Source organism: Medicago truncatula, chromosome 4 (genome assembly GCF_003473485.1).
Source record: "Medicago truncatula cultivar Jemalong A17 chromosome 4, MtrunA17r5.0-ANR, whole genome shotgun sequence".
NCBI classification, from domain to species: domain Eukaryota; kingdom Viridiplantae; phylum Streptophyta; class Magnoliopsida; order Fabales; family Fabaceae; genus Medicago; species Medicago truncatula.
Window position 1 is genome coordinate 57,435,591 of NC_053045.1, and position 20,246 is coordinate 57,455,836.

The following is a 20,246-nucleotide window of genomic DNA, read 5'->3' on the forward strand; positions in this document are numbered from 1 at the left end:
AGATTTTTTGGTTTTAGACCTTCATGGAAAATTTCACCCCCTGTAATTTGAGAAAATTTAGGTTTACCCCCTTGTAATTTGAGAAAATTTCAGTTTACCCCCTGTTAATTTGAGCAAATTTCGGTTTGCCCCCTGCCATATCTTCGATTTTGTACAGTCAAAATTCATGAAGGTCCAAAACAAAAAATCTTCAAGTTACAAGGACGAAATTCAAAAAAAATATTTTACATGGGTAAAATCGAAAATGACTTATATTACACGGGGTAAAACACTATTAACCATAGAAGTAACTCAAGTAAGCCGTACCAAAGGACTTTGTCTTGATTTGTTCCGTATGCATGCATGCAATCAATCAATGCATGGATGAAGAATATAATCGTTTGTACTAGCTAGTAGTAAAAGTGGACTTAATTGATCAATCACTTTCAATGATTTTGAAAGTGACCCAAACATCTAATCGACGATTCTCCACTTTTCTACTTTTCTTTTCCAACAACAAGCCTTAATTTCTTCCCTTCAAAAACCCCTATATAAGCATGCCACGTTTGGCTTATTAACTCAACAAACAACACACCAAAACTTCAAGTATAACTAACACACATTCCTCACATATCAACCAACATTTTCCACATTTGACATTATATATAATGGAGAGAGTAACAAAGATGGTTTCAGAAAGGCCAGTGGTGATATTCAGCAAGAGTTCATGTTGCATGAGTCATACAATAAAGACACTATTTTGTGACTTTGGTGTGAATCCAGCAGTATATGAACTTGATGAGATACCAAGAGGGAGAGAGATTGAACAAGCACTTATTTCAAGACTTGGTTCTTCTCCATCTGTTCCAACTGTTTTCATTGGTGGTGAGCTTGTTGGTGGAGCCAATCAAGTTATGAGTCTTCATCTTAACCGTTCCTTAATTCCAATGCTTAAAAAAGCTGGTGCTCTTTGGCTTTAATCTCACCAGCAGGCTCACACAAATCTACTTAATAATAATAAGTTGACCTTTTTTGGTTATATATATATAGAGAGGCAATGTTGAGTTAATCTTAGAGATTATGGCACTAGGTATAATTAATTAGTCTAACTTAATTGATAGATTTGGGGTGCCACTTAAGGACAAGGATCTTCTACCTTTGCTGCAATAATGTGCAGCAGGTGGATTCAAGTCTATTGTTTAGCCTTCTTTTTTAAGGGTTAAATGTAATGTTATCTTTTTTATAAGTATTGATAATAAATTAAAGGGAATACTACATGGTTCCACAAGTTACTACCTTTTTGCATTATGATATTATATTTTATTGGTGTATTGGTGGTTTTAATGGAATCTGATTTGCCGATAAAAACAAAAGTGTTACTAGTAGAATTATAGTTTTTTTTTTATGTATGCATGTATGGCTTCTAATATCCTAATTCAACGGTCAATTTCATAGACCGGTATGTTTCATTTCTGTTAGTTTAGCTTATGTGGCTTGTCTGTCTGTCAGATAGGTCTTATTGGGTGTGGGAGGGAATCCTTTCAGGAAATGAATTTCAAACCTTTCCCTAAGTCTAGGAGAGCTTGACTCCATCAAAGGTATTTGCTTTCTCTTGGCGTAACGGCTTTTACATAAGTCTCACCTTGTCAAATTCTCTTAAGACGTAGGTTCATCAAATGTATGTTGAAGGATCCAATTGTATGCTATGTGGTCATTACCGACACTCGAAGACGGCATTATTACACTATAGTTAGTTAATAGGTTATCTAGTGGTAACTAGAATAGAAAGATAGTTAGTTACTCCAAGTAGCTCTATAAATAAGCCACTTCGTTATGCTTCCTTTCTTGTTGATTATTATGATCTTCTTCCATGTGATTCAATGATTCATAACTTTTCTCTCATTTCTTCCACGGATGTCATCAAGTCTCATAACATATGGAGCCTCACTTTATCAACTAAGATAGATTTTCGGTGGTTCCCTAGGTTATCTTGGTCGTGCGGATAACTTTTGGTTTCTTCGTTTTGATTTTCTAGATTAATTTTTGCCCCATTAGTTTTTTTTTTGTTTGTTTGTTGAGGGACCCCGTTAGTTTATAAATTGTTTCCTTTTGTTATTGACTCTATTTCATATCCCCCTTTTTTGTTTTGTTTTAGGCTCTGCCTAACTTCGCTATATTTGTAATGGGTCGTGTACCTCATGCCATAAAGAAAAGTTTTATTTTTATTTTTATTAAGGATATAATATTAGTTTTCTTGATATTGATAAAAAAATTAACATGTTATATTAAATTAGCCTAAAAAGTCCACCTTAATATCTTGTCTAAAAACAAAATGGAACAAAATCTTACTATATATCCTTCAAAATAAAAATCTTACTATGTATATTTATGAAGACGATAGTATGTGTAGCGTATGTGATTCGGGTGCAAACCGTTTGTTGTTGTTATGCTTAAAAATAGAATAAACGCACTGTAACATGATTCCTTTTGATCTCATCATCGAATAGTTTAGATATACGGAATCCGGAAAAAGGACAAAAGAGGAAAAAAGAAGAAGCAAAAAGAAGAACAAGTGGAGGGAATTCTTAATCAAACGAAGATAAAGAATATGGGCACCTCGTGCTCGTGTACTTAGATGGAGACTTTGCCTCCAACACTGTCTGTTCCGAATGACGTATGACTTATAATGGAAAAGATATTAGTAAATAACACTAGATCAAAAACTTGATTTTGATATGGTTCTAAGGCTTTTTAATTAAGCCTATTTTGAGTATGTAAAACTTCTTAAAACATACTTCAACAAACCTAAAATAACATGGTTTTAATCGGCTGAGATAAATACCCGACTTAACATCTTGATTATTAACATGTCACTAAGCTGGTTACGGACAAACGACCGACTTTGAGCGTCATTATTTTACGTCGTTAGGAAGATGAAGGAAGGTTACACATCATTCAAATTTCAAAATCGATTTTAATCTTGGAAAAGCTACATATCGTAGATTCACCTAGCATCGAGTCTAGGGTTAGAATCGATTTTCATTCCAACAACCCAGACATCTTGCAAAACAGAAAAATCGAGTCTGAGAGGTTGTTAGCCTGTGTTTTTAATGTTGTTTGTTCGATATGAAAGCTTTCTAGTCAAAGTTTGGAAGTTTTACTCTTAGTGTCAATATAGGAGTGGATGGTTTTCGACAGATTATAAGGGATCCTAGCATACTCAGTTCATAGTACTCCCTCCGCTCCTTTTTAAGTGTCTTTTTAGAAAATTAACACAAAAATAGCGATGTGTATTTTTGCACTTTTTTTTCCCAATTATACCCTCATTTTAATCCATCAATAAATTACTATTTTTTTGCACTCACTTTATTTTTCCAATAAATTTAATATGTTATCTTTCACTCGTAACAAACAATTGTCAGTTATTATCTTTTTATCTAACAAATTCCTTTTTTTTTTGCACTCTCTCTCACATAACAAACAATTGTTAATTTTCTAAATAATGTGCACATCTTTTTAATTATTTTAAGTCAATATAAAAATGATTCCAACTTCACAGTAATCAAAAGTTAAGAAAAAATTAACCTTCTTCCAACTCATTTAATTAAAGTTAAGGCTTCAACTATGGCTTCAACCAATATTAATGCTAGAGTCACACTTGAAATTTTTACTCATCTTATTTATAGAACTTTAACTCTTCTTGGAATCATTGTTTGGAACAAAATTTTCTTTAAATTTGAAAATAACAAGAAACAAATTTTGTTTAAAAAAAAACAAACAAACTTTGTTTAAAAAAACTGTAGTTTTTCAAATAGATAACATTGATTAGTTATATTGAAAAAAAATAAAAGTAATTAACAAAGGGTATAATTGACAAATCCTACCCTTAAAATAACAAAAAGACAGTTAAATAGAAACGAAAATTTACCTTAAAAAGTCACTTAAAAAGGAACGGAGAGAGTATTCAACAATGAAGACTTCATATCTTTTATGAAGAAGCAAGGTCAAAGGTCGAAGACATGTGGAGGCTTGCTGCATCTGCCAAAGGCTTATAGATTAGTACAATTAGTTTCAGTTATTTCTGTTCATGTATATGTAGAAGTTTTTCATAGGAAATAGAGGTCACAAATTATAAACAAAAGTTCTTACGCTCGAATTATCCAAGCATACAGTGAAAAAAGAGTAACAAGAATGTATGTAATTGATTTAATGAACTATTTACTTAATACAATGCAAATTCATCTTTTCAGTCTTCTTGCTTTTATCTTTAAAGTTTTTGTTCGTTTTAGATTTTGAAAATCTTGTTGATTTTGTAGAACAATGCAGTTTTCTTCATCTTTTTACATTTAAATTCATGAACATCATGAACATTCAAACATTTTCTGAAAAACAATTGCACAATAAGTTCTAAGATTTCTAGTTTGATCCTACAAATAAGTAATTTAAAACTAGCATCTTGTTTTTCAAAAACATAGGTAAATATATGGTAGAACACACGTTCTTGATGCACCAATGCATTACCAAACAAAAACCTAATGCGGCGGAGGTGGTGCAAGAAATCAAAAAGGGTGTCTTGGTTCTTGGCTAGGAAATCCGGCCTCCCTTGTTTTTATTGTAAACGTCTTGGTGATTTGTTAGTTATTTTGGCCTATTTTTCTTTTTGAGTTAATAGTGTTTTACCCCCTGTAATATAGGTCATTTCCGGTTTTCCCCCCTGTAAAATTTTCTTTTTGGATTCCGTCCTTGTAATTTGATTTTTGTTTTGTTTTGGGCCTTAGTGAATTTTGACGGTACAAAATCAATGATATGACGGGGGTAAACCGAAATTTACTCAAATTAACTGGAAGGTAAATCGAAATTTGCTCAAATTGCAGGGGATAAACCGAAATTTCCTCAAATTACAGGGGGCCAAATTTTTCGTGAAGGTCTAAAATAAAAAAATCTTCAAATTACAAGGACGGAATCCAAAAAAAAATATTTTACGAAGTGGAAAACCAGAAATGATCTATATTACCGGAGTAAAGCACTATTACCTTTTTTTTTTTTTTTTGGATTGAGTACTATTTGTACTTCATTTCTTTGGGTTGTAAAGTACCACTTATGGTCTTTGCCATCTTCTTTTTTTTTTTTTTAAATAAAACTCCCTGTTGAGCAAAAAAATAATAATAATATCTCGTGTGAATTAAAATTGGTAAAAATTGCAACAAATAAAATCATATGAGCTAGCATTATATAGCATACATCTCATATATGATAAAATACTTATATTGTCACAAGCTGATAACGGGAAGCTATTTAATCTTTAACATGAGAAGTTGCAGTCGGGATTAAAACTCAAACAAATAGGTGGAGTGGTCGGGATTCAAATTCCGATTGCAGCGTCTAACCTAACATTTTCGATATTTTAGCGGTTGATTTAGAACTTGTAGACAAAGTAAATATAATTTAATCATCTAAAATAACACATTATTTAAGTCTCTCTTCCTTTACCTTTTCTTATTTTTGTGTATGTCTAAATAAAAATTATATGAGATTGTCATCAAGCAATCATGAAAGTGTGTACGTTAGTGTATGCATGCATGAAAGTGCGTGCAATATGGCTATGCTCCATTGCAAGCATAAGTACGTGATCATCATGCACGTTAAGTACAGTTACGTTAGCCAAGAAGTGGTGGCCCTTGGCTTCTATGTAGAGCCAATTACCAAATTAAGTATCAAATCATTGGTCGATATGTGGGGAAGGAACATCTACATAAGTGTGCTTTTGCAGCCTTTTTATTAAAGAATAAAGAAAGTAGTTATATATAACAACAAAACGTGGCGCCTCGAGAGACTTGACATAGTTTATAGTTTTTGACATGAACATTACTCGTACCACCGATATTCTCCAAGCTAGTGGTAACCATATGCCACGATAAATAAAGTGAGAACAATATAGCTTTTACATTTAGATGGACTTTTCTAGAGTAAACTAGGAGACAACCAAGCACAATGCTGCATATATCCATTATCTGGACCATTCCTTGAATATTTAAAATAATTACAATGTTTAAAAATATATTATTATTGAATCTTATTAATAAAATTATATGAAAAAAGTGATAAATTGAATAATAAATAAATACAAAGTAAATTTTTTTTTATTTATAAATGTTGTTGTGAATATTTTCTTAACATCAAAATTCCTGTTACACATGTTAATCATATAGTTCACTTTCCCGAATTGGATGCGAATCCTAGTCGCAAAAAAAAGAGGTCCCAATTGGATAAATCCAACTTTTCTTCCAACGCAGAAGATGCTCAGAGATTGATGAGGCATAAATTTTTGTATTAAGGAAAACATATTGTCAATTTTTAGGTACATGATGTTTGGTTGCGTATCAATAGTCTATAGAAAAATTCATTTTGAATTGAATTTTATTTTATTTTTAAATAAGTTAATCCAAAAATATAAGAAATAAGTGGATGATGGATACATATCCAACTAAAAAAAGTTATCCATGGGTCCTCTAAAAAAGTTATTCACCAAAATAATCCTTTAAAAAAAATAGTCATGGCATGACAACAAAAAAATATCGATGTCGTGGATCAAATGCTCAACTAATAAATAAATAGTCCCTTAAAAAAAACTAATAAATAAATAGTGATAGTTAAATTAAATTTAATAAAAGAATACTACATAGGTTAATATTATTTAGAATGAGCTAGCTCTAAGGGATTCCATAACTTTTCTACTACTCAATGTTCTTTTATTATTCCCAAAATGGAAGTCCTATATATGCAATGCAATAGTGAAAAACAAAAACAAAAATAGTTTGATTCATGTTGTGTAAGTGTGAGTTATATGTCCCACATCAAATAAAAAAGTAAAGGTTGAACATCTTATAAAAGTAAGAGGACCCATAAACCCATTGCCTTAAGGTTTTGGGTAAGAGTGTGGTGTATCTCTTACTTATGCGATTGTTCTATCCTCGATGTGGACGATCCCCTTAGTGATTGAGATTCAAATAACCGTACATGAAACAAAGGTAACAATCATGACGAGATAAATAACATATACATAAACAATTAAATTACTTTTGAAACCGTACCCAAGGACTACTTGTCTTGATTTGTTTCCGTATGCATGCATGGATAAAGAATATATCGTTTTGTAGACTTAATTGATCAATCACTTTCAACGATTTTGAAAATGACCCAAATATCTAATGGACGATTCTCCACTTTTCTACTTTTCTTTCCCAACAAGCCTTAATTTCTTCCCTTCAAAAACCCCTATATAAGCATGCCACGTTTGGCTTATTAACTCAACAAACAACACACCAAAACTTCAAGTATAACTAACACACATTCCTCACATATCAACCAACATTTTCCACATTTGACATTATATATAATGGAGAGAGTAACAAAGATGGTTTCAGAAAGGCCAGTGGTGATATTCAGCAAGAGTTCATGTTGCATGAGTCATACAATAAAGACACTATTTTGTGACTTTGGTGTGAATCCAGCAGTATATGAACTTGATGAGATACCAAGAGGGAGAGAGATTGAACAAGCACTTATTTCAAGACTTGGTTCTTCTCCATCTGTTCCAACTGTTTTCATTGGTGGTGAGCTTGTTGGTGGAGCCAATCAAGTTATGAGTCTTCATCTTAACCGTTCCTTAATTCCAATGCTTAAAAAAGCTGGTGCTCTTTGGCTTTAATCTCATCACTCATCATCATCCACTCAATAAACTAACCCGTTTTGGTTATATATATCTAATGAGATCATATGTAGAGAGGAAAAATATATATATATATATATGATGAGCTACTAGAGTTTATGGCATAAGGTAATAAGTCTAACTTAATTGATAGATTTGGGTACCGATCGATGCTACACTATAGAGGAGGATCCAAGCCCTCTGTTTAGCCTTCTTTTTTCGGGGTTAAATGTAATGTTTTTGATGTAATGTTCTCTTTTTGATAAGTATGACAATTAATAAATATGGATCCATGAGTTATCTTTTTGTATCAATAATTTGTTTTTGTATAAGTATTATATATAGCATTTCATTAAACTAATTTCATACCAAGGAAAAAAAAGAAAAAGAGCTTCCAAACAGGCAACTCAGTTGATGAGTTGAGAGTCACCCAAGGAATATTAACTAGGAAATCAAGAGTTCAAACCTTTAATTAAGAACTAATATAAGAAAATAATTAACTAGTATTTGCTTGTCTAAAAATTAATTTTTTTGAACAAGCATCTTATTGAGCTAGTATAATATGTGCATTTATTTACTGGCTCAATACATCTGGAAAAATAAACTATTTTGAATTGACGAAAATTTTATTCTAAAAAGCCTAAATTTAACCTTATTACTAAACAAGTCAAGTCAAACTAAGCCTTAAATAATGTGAGTAACCTGAAATATTTTTCTAAGGTTTTTTTTAAGACTACCTTTAAAGAATGTGAGTAACTTACCCACCATCCAATGCAAATGAGCATTTCTTTGTGGAGTCCATGTTAGTTTGTGGTTCTCACTTAAAAATGTATTTATGTGGCTGATGTTTATTGGTTGAATAAATTACCCACCAATTTTCTATGGGTAACCTTGGCATGACCTTTTCTAAATGTGTTAATAGAGTTGTTCTTGATCGGTTAGCCTTCAACAAAATAAATGTGTAAAAAACTAGTCATTAAAAGTTTTAATTTAATACAACTTTGAATGAAATATTTGTTAATCTCAAATTAGTATATGAATATCTCATACAACGAAGTTTTTAACTAGGTGAAAAGAAATTTTGGGAGTTTATATTTGATTCACCAAGAGATTCATAAAAGAGGGTACAAGGGATACTCCAACCTACCTACATATTTTAACCTCGTGATCCCTAATTACTTCAAACAAACCAAAACACGTTTGAATGATATCATTTGTCTTCACAGTTCACAACTCACGTCTATAGTATATATTAGTCAATCTATTTTATTGAGCTTTTTTGTGTGGTGTTCGGGGATCGAACCCCGAACCTTACAAGTGACTTAAGCATCATATTTTTACACAAAATCTTTAAACATTGAATTTATGCATCGTAGTATTTATATATTAGTCAATTTTTCGTTTGATGTAAGACTTTTACCTTACATTTGTTGCACAACAAAAGCTATCATGATCAGTTTGCAGTTATATATGCAATACTATTAAATTTTCTGTTAAAAAAAAACTTTTAAATTTTCTTTTGTTGACGTAATATTAGGTATTCTTGAAAGTAATAAAATCAAGATGTTATTTCAAAATAAATTAACCTTTAAACCCTTATCTAAAAGGTTTTTTTTTATTAGAACCACAGATAAAAACAAAATGGAACAAAATCGCTTACCATATATTTATGAATACGAGAGTATGTATATTGCGTATGTGATTCGGGTGCAAGCCGTGTGTTGTTGTGTTCAAAATAGAATAAACGTACTGTAACATTAACATGCATGATTCCTTTTTGATCTCATCATCATCGAATAGTTAGAAATATACCAATTCGGAGAAAAGACAAGAGGGAAAAAAGAACAAGTGGAGTATGAATTCTTAATCAAACGAAGATAAAGAATATGGAGAAAAATGTAGTTAATTAGATAGAGACTGTTGAAGTGCCTGCAACATTGTCTGTTTTCCGAATCTGATTATGAAAGAATGATATGAACGAATTTGTAATCCACCGAAGCAGTGCATTTATTCCATTGATATGTATGTGCATGCATTTTGACTCTCGTTAACTCAGTGCTAGAATCACATATTGCAGAACTGACTTATCGTTCTATTGATGGGTTGATTCTTAACCTAATTTTCTAGATAGGTTAGGAGATAGCTTATTCAGAAAAGAAAAATGTGAAAAATGATTGCTGTATGTTAGATTCTTTTTTTCTTTTTTTTTTGGTACAAGTATGTTAGATTCTTTATTATTGAAATTTATTTATAAGAATGATGCAAGAAATTGCATTGCCAACTGAAAATTTAATTCAGCTAGCTTAACTTTTTTTTTTTTTTTTACAAAAGCTAGCAGCACCTTGTTGCTAAGCGAAACAGCCCGACAGTAGTATTCGCCAAATGGGATGTATGGAATGGAACAAAACTTTAGGAAATGTTATTTTGGGCTGTTTCTAGTAGGGAAGTGCATCGATTGGTCGATAGTGGACAAGAATCGCTTAATACGTCTCTTCGATTGCTCAAAAGCCTCGCAAATTTGTCAATTATAACTTTCAATCGCGCAAAATCTATCCATATTTATGACTCGGTGCACGTTTTTTGAATCGTAGTGTAACTCCTAATCAACTACTTATTTCATAAATTGAGCAATAAACCTGATGCGCATAGAGCAATTATCGTCCACTATCGACCAATCAATGCCCGAATTCCTTCTATATACTCCCTCCGTCCCATAATAAGTCATTTTCAATAAATAAAAAGTGTCCCAAAATAAGTGAGCCATTTCACTTTTCAATACATCATTAATTATTTTTTTTCCTTTATAACTCTAATTAATACTACTTTCATCACTCCTAATTCAATATATTCCACTTTGCATTTATGATAGGGGAGAATAGACCAATACTTAACAAGAGCACTTAAAACCATTTTTCTCTCTCTTTCATTTATACATTTGTCTTAAAATGTGTGATTTGAGAGTTAATCCGGGACGGAGGGAGTACTTTTTAGGCTAAAGTGCACTTTTTTCCCCCAACTTTCAAAAACTTGCAATTTTGGCCATTTAAGTACAAAAACTACAATTTTGCCCAATATGATTTAGTCATTTTGCATCTTTGGTCCTTTTTATCAATTTTGACAAAGTCAATGTTGATTGGACATGCCACGCGTGTAATTACCTATTTTAAAAATAAAAAAGCCACATGTATAGATGTCAAATTGAAAAAATAAAAAAGAATTAACAATTATTTAATTTTTTGTTGGGAAGAGAATTAACAATTATTTATGAAATTAAATAAATAAAAAAATCATAAATCTTCATCATCTTTACACGTGATTCAATCCATCCAACGCCCATAAACTCAACTTCAAGCACAAGCCCACTAAATCATTTTTAAACACAAACAAAGTTCATGTCAACAAACTTTAACATTACAATCTTTCAAAAAAAAAAAAACTTTAACATTACAAATCCAAAAATTCGAAAATTATTAACTCTAATACTCATGAACCCATAACCACTCGTGAATCCGGAAACCAAACACCCCAGAAATCCTCAAGAACTGAGAAGATTTGCAAAAAAAAAAAAACAAGGACCTTGCACGCGAATCGCTGTGCTGATCGAGAACTGAGAAGTAAACAGTGGAAAATGGAACTGTGTACGGAAAGTAATGTTGTGGAGACTACTACATAATGGGTTTGAATAAATTCGGATATTGGAATTTTCATGCATTTGATGAATGAATAAATGAATAAGATGAAGCTGATAGATGGTTGCTATTTATAATTGAGAATGGTATGGATTACAGTCAATCAAACCACTCCAATTCAATTATCGTACAGTTGTGTTGAGCATTACACCAATGCATTTTACTCTTTTGCCTATATCATGACATTGTTAATTTTATTTTGGAATTAATCTTGACTAATTTATTTTGGAATAAAAGAGAGAATTTTGAAGTTTTTTTTTTAGGAATGAATTTTGAAGTTTAATGATTGAGTCTATGAGTTAAATGTTGAAGAAGATGAAGGCTTAGGGTTGAATCATGTGTAGAGATGATGAAGATTTATGATTTTTGTTCATTTTTTTTATTTCATAAATAATTGGACTTTTTATTTATTTATTTAATTTCATAAATAATTGTTTTTTTTTTTAATTTGACATTTATACATGTTGCTTTTTTTATTTTTAAAATAGGTAATTACACGTGTGACATCCAATCAGCATTGACTTGGTCAAAATTGACCCAAAGGACCAAAGATGCGCAGGGGCAAAATCATAGGGGGCAAAATTGTAGTTTTTGTACTTAGGGGGCCAAAATTGCAAGTTTTTGAAAGTTAGGGGGGAAAAGTGCACTTTAGCCTATTTTTTATTTAAATTACTAATTAAAAAATAGTTAAATTTCATTAGAATTAAACTACCCCACTATAATATTATCTTATAAATATATAAAGGAAATACATGATTTTGAGTTGGATCTTTCATTATTCTAATTATAACCTTAAACAAATTATCCTATAATAACGTTATATTGTTGGCGTTATTGAAAATGATAGGAGTTTGTTATATTGTTGTATAATTGAAAAGGATAAACATTTGTTACAATAAGTCACAAACATATATACATATAATTTAATCTAAATTTCATAAAAACTATTGTTTATAATTTGCATGCGTTAGCGCAATAAAAAAAACGGACAAACGGGTATGGAGTGTTAGTACGAATGTTAGTATAGAAAAAAAATCATTGTTATTTTTATATTAAATTTTGTATTTTTGGTTAAATTATAATTCTTTTTTTTTTTTTTGGTAATTTAAGTTTATTAACCAAATTTCATTTTTTTGAATATTTAAATATGTTATTATAATTAGAATTAAATTATGATATATATATATATATATATATATAGTCAGCTTGCCTAAAATGTCATGTAAGATATTAAAATGAAGTTTAATCTCATTGGTCTATTAACTCGTTTATTTATTCAAAAATATGACAAATTATTATTTAAATAAGTTCATATTAGATCATATCAGACTTTCTAAGTCCCCGTAAGCTTAGCTCAGTTGACAAGGACAATGCATAATATATGCAAGGTCTGGGGTTCGAACCCGGACGTCAAAAAAAAAAATCAAACTATCTAAAAAGTTAAACAAATAGCAAAAAAGGTTATGAGAGGCTTTAGGTCTAGGCCTTAATTTTTTTAGAGCAACGTTTCATAGATACCCATTTTTTGTACCGCTAACATACCACCTCCATGTGGCAATAAGGACATTTAAGTAATTTCACCACACTACTCATTTTCACCTATTTCATCTTATCTCTTCTGTCATCCCAAGACCAAACCTTCGACATCACCACCATCGCACCTCCGCAACACAACATGAAACCCCACACCGGCAACCGTCGCGCCTCTGCAACACAGCATGCAACCCCACACCGACGACCTCACGTTGCAACCGCCGTCTGCGCCACCCCTACCAATGTTCTCTCTCCTCTGCAACTTTTTTTTTTTGTTTTCTTTCACCTCAACCTCCCTACTCGCTCTCTCTTTCACCTGATCACCACCATCGCCGCCGTATTCTTTCATTACCACCAACACCGCCCACCGTTTTTTTATTTGATTTTTACAGATCTGAATGATTTTTTCCATATCTGCATGATTTTGGTTTGTCCAACACCAGTTCCGTGTTTTTTGGTCTGTTTTGATTTTTCCATCAGCGGAGATCAGTCCACGCTGGAGATCAGTTCCACACCGAGGTATGGGGGCAGCGGAGGTGAGTCGGAGAAGAAAGAGAGAGTTAAGTTGGAGCAATTTGAGCTGGGGGCGGAGGGTTTGGTCGGCGGTGGTGGTGGTGGTATGGAAGGGTGGATGGCGGTGGAGAGAAAAGGAAGAGAGATATGCTCAGATTTCAATTTTTTTCTTTGTTTTGTTATGAGCTGGCACTTTTTTTTATTTATGTTTTTATTATTAAATTTGCCACCTAAGGTGGTACAAGAGTGGTATGTCCATCTAAGGGGGTCTACCTATCAGAACTCTTTTTTATCAAACGAGACTTGAAATTGCAAAACCTAACTCGATCTAGTCTAATCTTACTCCTAGTAATAACTATCTTCCTTAATTACTTTATATTTTTAATTCCAATTTTTTATAAAAAAAAATAATAATAATAATACGACAAAAATGGATATTTCTAATCCAATACCAATCATGTACACATGTATCAAGATATGAAACCCTAATACTCCAATAATAGAGTCATACCTTATCGGATACCAATTTTCTGTAGATAGAATTATTATTTTTTTAGAAAAAATTCTAGATACTTTGAGATACATGCGGATATGTATCCTAAAATAGACAAAGGGTATAAAAACGGTGACACAATGTTTTGAGTTGTCTCTTGATGAATTTATCGATGATACTTAAAACTTTGAGTTATATAATGATATTTTATGGATAACATAATATAGGGATGAAAATATATTAAAATTTATACCAAGAATTTTACACTGTGTTTTTATGATGTATAGTCGTTTCCTATATATTGGATCCAGCTCTAGAGTGTGATATCAAAGACATATATTCTAGGTATATCATTATAAATCACAAATTTGTTATAATAAAATAACCTTTGATTTTTTTTTTCCCACTTAAAGGATTCAAATGTGCTTGTAATACGTTTAAAATGCCTACAAATTTGTACAATATCACGTCCTGGAGAGAAAAAGGAGTTAGATTGAGGCACAAAGGACATGTCCAAACAAAGTCATACGACACCAAAGTCATTGCCAGGTACGAGAAGCTGACAGAAAATATGGGACCATTAATGTTTCCAAAATTGAGCAGACAACACAACACAACAAACACCGGATCAAGCCAGGGTAATCTTTGTTTGTGTGGTTCTTTTTTAGTACAACACATGGATCTTTCCATTATTATCAATTGGAACATAGATACTGTTTTGTCAAACTCTTTAGTACTACTGTTTTGGCCTTCTCAGCAAAAAATTAACATAATGAACGATATTGCCGATTTTACAAATTCTCAAAATTTTCCAATTGGTGGGGGGTCACTATTTAAAATTGTTTCCCCTGACCAGTTTTGATCAATGTGATTCTTGATTTACGTTTTCAGGTTTTTTAATTTATGTTTAACGTATTTTATTAGGTGGTTGTTTTTCTGTTTTAACGGCAAAATCTTGCTCATTCATCCTCCTATAAAGCAATGTTGATGCTTCCACCCTGTTTTTTTTAACAGCATAAATTAATTTCAGATAAAAAAAAGAAGAAGATGGCAACTGAATAAACACAAATATAAAAACTTATAAGTACTCACCAGTTAGGATAGACAACAAATTTTCCATTGGAAATACCCCAATTCACCTGTGCGGGACAAATAGCACTCATCAAAAATAGATTTAAGAGACTCTTAATAATAGAAAAAAAAGTCCTTTTTTATAAAAAAACAATAATAATAAAAATGTCTTATATTTAAATGATTTTGTATTGGTTGATTTCAACAAATGACATTGAATACTCATTATTTAAGCTGAATTTCTTCAAGCATTGTTTGTTAATTCTTTTTATCCCATCAAGTGCTAATCTTTTATGATTACGTGCAGTTACTGTAGTTTTGCATGTGTCTTTTTTTTTTTAATACAACCATCAAGCAAAATAAAATATGCACACACGGAGAGGCACTACCATAACAAAGTGAAAGTTTCAAAATCAAAGTATACCTTATCAGTTCCAGGGGATTGAGCAACTACATGAGTAACCTGAGGATCTACTTTGTTTGTGCAAGAAGCACCAAATTGTTCAGCCGTACGCCACAATGGGTGAAGGTGGGGATTGGTTTCGCCAACAGGAAACACGCCGCTAAATACTATACGACAACCACCCAAGATTTTCCTCTGTTCTGAAGCTAGGATATTTCTAACATCCATTTCTTCTAAGGATTGAGACGCAAAAAAATTTTGGTGTATTCTCTCAATAACCTACTCCGGGAAGGGAAGAGAAGGAATTATCGACTGTAAAAAATAATAAATCTCATATCAAATAAATATTGAATAGAACCTTACCCCCAAAGAGGATGCCAGAGTCCCAGCTCCCGGTCTCTCGTCGTGATCAATCTCAAAAAGAGAAGGACCAGAAAGCCCAAATTGACGTCGACTGCAAAGGAAGTATATGTACCTGCAATATCTTAAAACTTAATAAAGGGATAATGATTCCACTCAACTAATGGCAGTAAAGACTAAAGAATTGCATTTAAGAGATTTCATGCTATGACACACATACCTCTCCACCGTTATAAGGTTCAGTTGGTTATGAGGCCAGACTCTTGGTGAATCATCTATAATTACAACAGATGATTCCAGACCCAAAACGCCTTCCAAATCTTTGCATTTAATATCGACTGTTTCAGGATCATCACCTCTAGAAATTACTCTACCAGCAAACAATACTCCATTTGGATCAAGCACCTTTGCCATTTCAGTTGCGTATAGCTTGTTTCCCATAGTGTAAAGATGCATCTCAAAGAGTTTACTAGCCTGTTTAGTATTAACGAGAGATGTGAATTTTCGATACAAAATTAAGCCTGGTGCAATATCATACCTAAAACATTATATAAAATTAATATTACCTTCTCCAGGAAGTTCCAGACTCCTGGTCTGAGTTTAGTCCACATTCCCATATGTGGAAGACGAAAAAGATGTCTCCGAGGCTTTCCACGCTCTTGTTTTTCTTTCTTTCTCAATATCTTATCATGCTCAGGATCAACTTCCACAAACTGAAAGACAAAATGTTAATAAACAATTGTTCAAAATCCACAGGATAGGAGAACCCATTCCATGCAAATTACCTTAGCAGAATTAAGAAGTGTGTGGTCTATGTCCAATACAAGACACAACTTCCTAGCAGCAAACATTTTATTCTGTTCTTCAAGCCTCCTAGCTCTCTCTCTTTGTATAACAGCTTTCTGTTGCGCATCATAACCTTCCAAAAGGTGCTCAACATTTGCTGCCCATGTATTATGGGGTTGACAGGAACCTGATGCACATGTTTCATGAGCTGATCCCTTGATATTTGGCATAGGGGATACAATTGCTTTGGATTGTTTACTCCCTAAACTTCCACTCTTCTGGACAGTACTACTTGCATGGAGAGAACGACGTGGATCCCGGGGTTTCAAGCAGATCTTTTCAGAATCCACTTGCAGAGTTTGGGCCTGAGTATAAAAAACATACAAAAAGTTAAAAAAAAATTAATAATAATAGTTAGCTTTAAGGGATTAATAATAATAGTTAGTTTTAAGGGTCTTCCATGACAATAAACTGTCCGGACTTTCAAATTTTGCAACCAATTTTTCAGTCGAATAACAAGGGATCAAAATGTTAAACTTTCCACGTTAATTCGTAGATGCAAGAAGAAGAAAGTACTAGATAATTGGAAGATAACACCACAGCCCATGAAGAATATCAAGAATTGGCTTGTGATGTGTTTACTTAAGCGAAATAATCTCATAAAAGGATTTTACCATGGAAGTTGTTGGTGATGAAGTTGGAAGCATTCCAATAGAATTTTGCGGAACACCAGAAGTCATTGTCGGACTAGTATTCACAGTTGAATTTGTTCCCCTCGCTGAATTTGAGTTTGTTAAATGCAGTGCACTTGTAGCAAAATTAATTGGTCTCTTGACTTCCGCTAATCTCTGATGTATATCTAAAAGCTTATTTAGTAACATGGTTGAATTTACAGATTCACTATTAAATAAAGCAAGTAAGGGGGTTGCGGCACAGCTGCTTATAACAGGTGCCTGCTCATTTCCATTACTTGTCGTGGTCAAATTACTAGCGACCGTATTTTCTGCAAGCCAACCACCTTTTGCATCCATAGTTTGTTCCTCTCTGCTATTGTGCTGAGAATTTTCCAAAGACCTTGTAAGTCTTTTGGGAGCAGTAGCATCCAAGGAAGACTCTTCAACTGTCTTTCGCTTTCTTGAGATAACTCCTTCAGCATATTCCACTTTAGGCATAATATTTTTCGTTGAAGATTGGTCAGAAATATTGAAACGAAGCCTAGGATCTCTGCTCTTTACTGAAGTTTTCGCTGGGTAAGACCCAGCACCTGATGCATCAATTCTAGAATTAATTAATCCATGCATGTTGGACCTATTGATGTAAGTAGAAGAAACAAGCATCTGATCCAAGGGGGGTGGCTTAGAGCTTGTTAGAGAAGAAGCTATAGAAGCACTAGAGACCTCGTCATTGGTATCAACTGCCCCTCCCTCACAGTCACCCGAAGGAGTTGGACTTGGAAACTCATCATCTGTAAAAAATGAACTTCGACTAAACTTCTGTTGACATGTGGAAGCAGCTTTCAAAGCATCAGTTTCATGGATGTGCAATTTATAATCTTTCCCATCCAGTTCCATCTTCTCAGCCTCTGTCTTAACAGGAGGCAACCCAAATCTATCAGTCCCATCTCCAACCGAAAACAATTTATTCACTGGAACCTCTTGTGTGAGTGATGGTAAATTGTCTAAATCATGTCTTAACCCTAGAATTTTCCGAGTCTCATCAAGGGCCTCCAACTTTTTCTCCTCACTGTTAGCCTCGCTATTGCCCGAAACATCAACCAAAGTAATCATGGCATGAATCTGTACAAAAAAGCAAAAAAATATTAGATTCTACCTAAATTTCCATTTTAAAAACCGAGCATTATGTGAAGGAATAGGGGGTGACTCATAAACAAGTTAACGTTAAACATCACCTCTTTCATATGTTCCGGAGTAAATAAATGAGCACGTTCATTCTTTAGGAAAGAAAGCAATCTAACATAAAAAAATGTAACCAAGGAAAAATAGTTTAGAGATAAATGGTATTGCAACTTGAAAGAATTAACAACTAAAAACTAAGAACTCATATTTTTAAAACCTTAATATATTATCCTTATTCTCTTCCTTTTGGAAATTGTCCATAGAGAAAAGTACCTACAACAAAGACATACAAAAAAAAAAATTGTAACAAAATCATCAGCAGAAATCACAATGATACATCAAAAAGTGCAACAAACAAGGATCTCAAAGGGGTCTTACAGAATAAACCACTTCAACAGCATTGAATAACAAACAAACAAGATCATCCTTTTCAGAACCAGCAATTCCAGAGAACACTTTGCTCTGCAACGCACTTTGAATCCTAGTACAAGTTTCAGCAAAAGATCTACAAGAACAAAAATCAATCAATAAAAACATAAGCCAATTTAAAGTTGCAATTTTGCAATTAAACTCCAACAACAAAACCAGATAAACAAACAATTCTCACTTACTCCGACACATTCGCAACAGAAATACACTTCAAAACATCTCTAACACCAATCACGTCAGATTCAGAAACATTCTCAAAACTATCACCACCACCAACAATTGCACAATTTGTATCGTCGTCAACATCAATCTCACCCTCCTCCAACTCCCCTTCCTCTTTATCATCATCATCGACAAAAATAACCTCCTTCAAAGGCTTATTCAAATCATCATTATTATTGCTATTTGTATTACTAGTAACATTTACATCAGTATCTTTATCAATTTCCATAGCAAAAATATCATTCAAAGGCTTATTCTGAACAGCCTGTGCCCAAGCAAGATTATACAATCCACCACCAGAAGCATAATAACAACTACTGTAAAAATTCTGCAAATCCAAAACCCTAGAATTACCACAAGTTTTAATCTTATCAATATTATTATTATTGCTCTTTACATCACTGTCAACCTTAACAACATGATCAACCTTATTGAGATCCTTTTCGATAATCACTTTCACTGAAGAAGTATCAGAAATCTCTCCCTCTTCCACATCCTCAACCTCTTTCACCATTACTTCCAAGTTTTTTTTCGATTTATTACAATTCAAAAAAGATCCAGAAACCATGAATAAAAACGATCCAACAACAAACAGAAACAAATCACACAATACACACAACAATACAAATTTCAAAATTGTAAATCGGTTTCAAAATTGAACAAAAATAATTAGGTCAGTGATTGATTGAATATTGAATTAGGGTGCAATTCTCCGAGATTTTGATCCAGGGTGCTTAACTTTGCATTAGATAGTAATATATACGATAGATAACGGGCTTTTCATTATATTAATAATAATTGGGCTTTTGTTATAATTGGAGGGCACTTTAGTCTATTTAAAACTCATTCCCGTGAGCTTAACTCAGTTGATAAGGATATTGTATATTATACGCAGAGGTTAGGTTCGAACCCTGAACACTCCACTTCTCCACAATTTTAATTGTGTGAGCTCTAGTCACTAGGCTACTTAGGGTCCGTTTGGTTCGAGAATTAGGAGGGGAGGGGAGGGGAGGGATTTTTACGGAGGGGAGGGGAGGGGAGATATTTTTAATTAAAAGTGTGTTTGGTTCACAAGGGGAGGGGAGGGATTTTAACAGTATTTTACCGTTTTACCCTTAAACTTAATTAAATAAAAGAAACTGTTTGTTTTTACGATTTCAGAAACTGACAAAGACAAGCACACATCTAAGCCGCTATTTTATCT

The 20,246-nt window shown here is 32.8% G+C and overlaps 3 protein-coding genes across 3 annotated transcripts; 2 read left to right on the forward strand and 1 right to left on the reverse strand.

The window, feature by feature from the left end:
* Positions 1-548: 548 nt before the first annotated feature.
* On the forward strand, positions 549-8,001 carry LOC11411742 (monothiol glutaredoxin-S2). Its single transcript, XM_003609553.4, has 2 exons — positions 549-960; positions 7,689-8,001. Exon 1 carries the CDS (start codon positions 648-650, stop codon positions 957-959), a length of 312 nt encoding a protein of 103 aa, XP_003609601.1. The 5' UTR covers positions 549-647; the 3' UTR covers position 960; positions 7,689-8,001.
* On the forward strand, positions 7,278-7,987 carry LOC11409074 (monothiol glutaredoxin-S2). The gene has a single exon (XM_003609554.3). It carries the CDS (start codon positions 7,376-7,378, stop codon positions 7,685-7,687), a length of 312 nt encoding a protein of 103 aa, XP_003609602.1. The 5' UTR covers positions 7,278-7,375; the 3' UTR covers positions 7,688-7,987.
* A 6,220-nt stretch (positions 8,002-14,221) lies between the features above and the next one.
* LOC11405345 (RNA polymerase II C-terminal domain phosphatase-like 3) lies at positions 14,222-19,775 on the reverse strand. Its single transcript, XM_024780807.2, has 12 exons — positions 19,003-19,775; positions 18,770-18,896; positions 18,609-18,664; positions 18,445-18,505; positions 17,210-18,331; positions 16,535-16,900; positions 16,316-16,462; positions 15,970-16,223; positions 15,753-15,864; positions 15,411-15,668; positions 15,008-15,054; positions 14,222-14,913 (listed from the first exon to the last, which is right to left on the reverse strand). The coding sequence occupies exons 1-12, from the start codon at positions 19,608-19,610 to the stop codon at positions 14,823-14,825; spliced, it is 3,249 nt and encodes a 1,082-aa protein (XP_024636575.1). The 5' UTR covers positions 19,611-19,775; the 3' UTR covers positions 14,222-14,822.
* Between the last annotated feature and the right edge of the window lie 471 nt (positions 19,776-20,246).

What these genes read in the sequence shown, in the direction of transcription:
- LOC11411742 (XM_003609553.4), top strand. Translation starts at nt 648, where the DNA reads ATGGAGAGAGTAACAAAGATGGTTTCAGAAAGGCCAGTGGTGATATTC.
- LOC11409074 (XM_003609554.3), top strand. Translation starts at nt 7,376, where the DNA reads ATGGAGAGAGTAACAAAGATGGTTTCAGAAAGGCCAGTGGTGATATTC.
- LOC11405345 (XM_024780807.2), bottom strand. Translation starts at nt 19,610, where the DNA reads ATGGTTTCTGGATCTTTTTTGAATTGTAATAAATCGAAAAAAAACTTG. An exon ending in TCTGTTGCGAATGTGTCGGA is followed by an intron (nt 18,897 to 19,002) that starts GTAAGTGAGAAT and finishes TTGTTCTTGTAG; the next exon opens with ATCTTTTGCTGAAACTTGTA. An exon ending in CTCTGGCATCCTCTTTGGGG is followed by an intron (nt 15,669 to 15,752) that starts GTAAGGTTCTAT and finishes TTCCCGGAGTAG; the next exon opens with GTTATTGAGAGAATACACCA.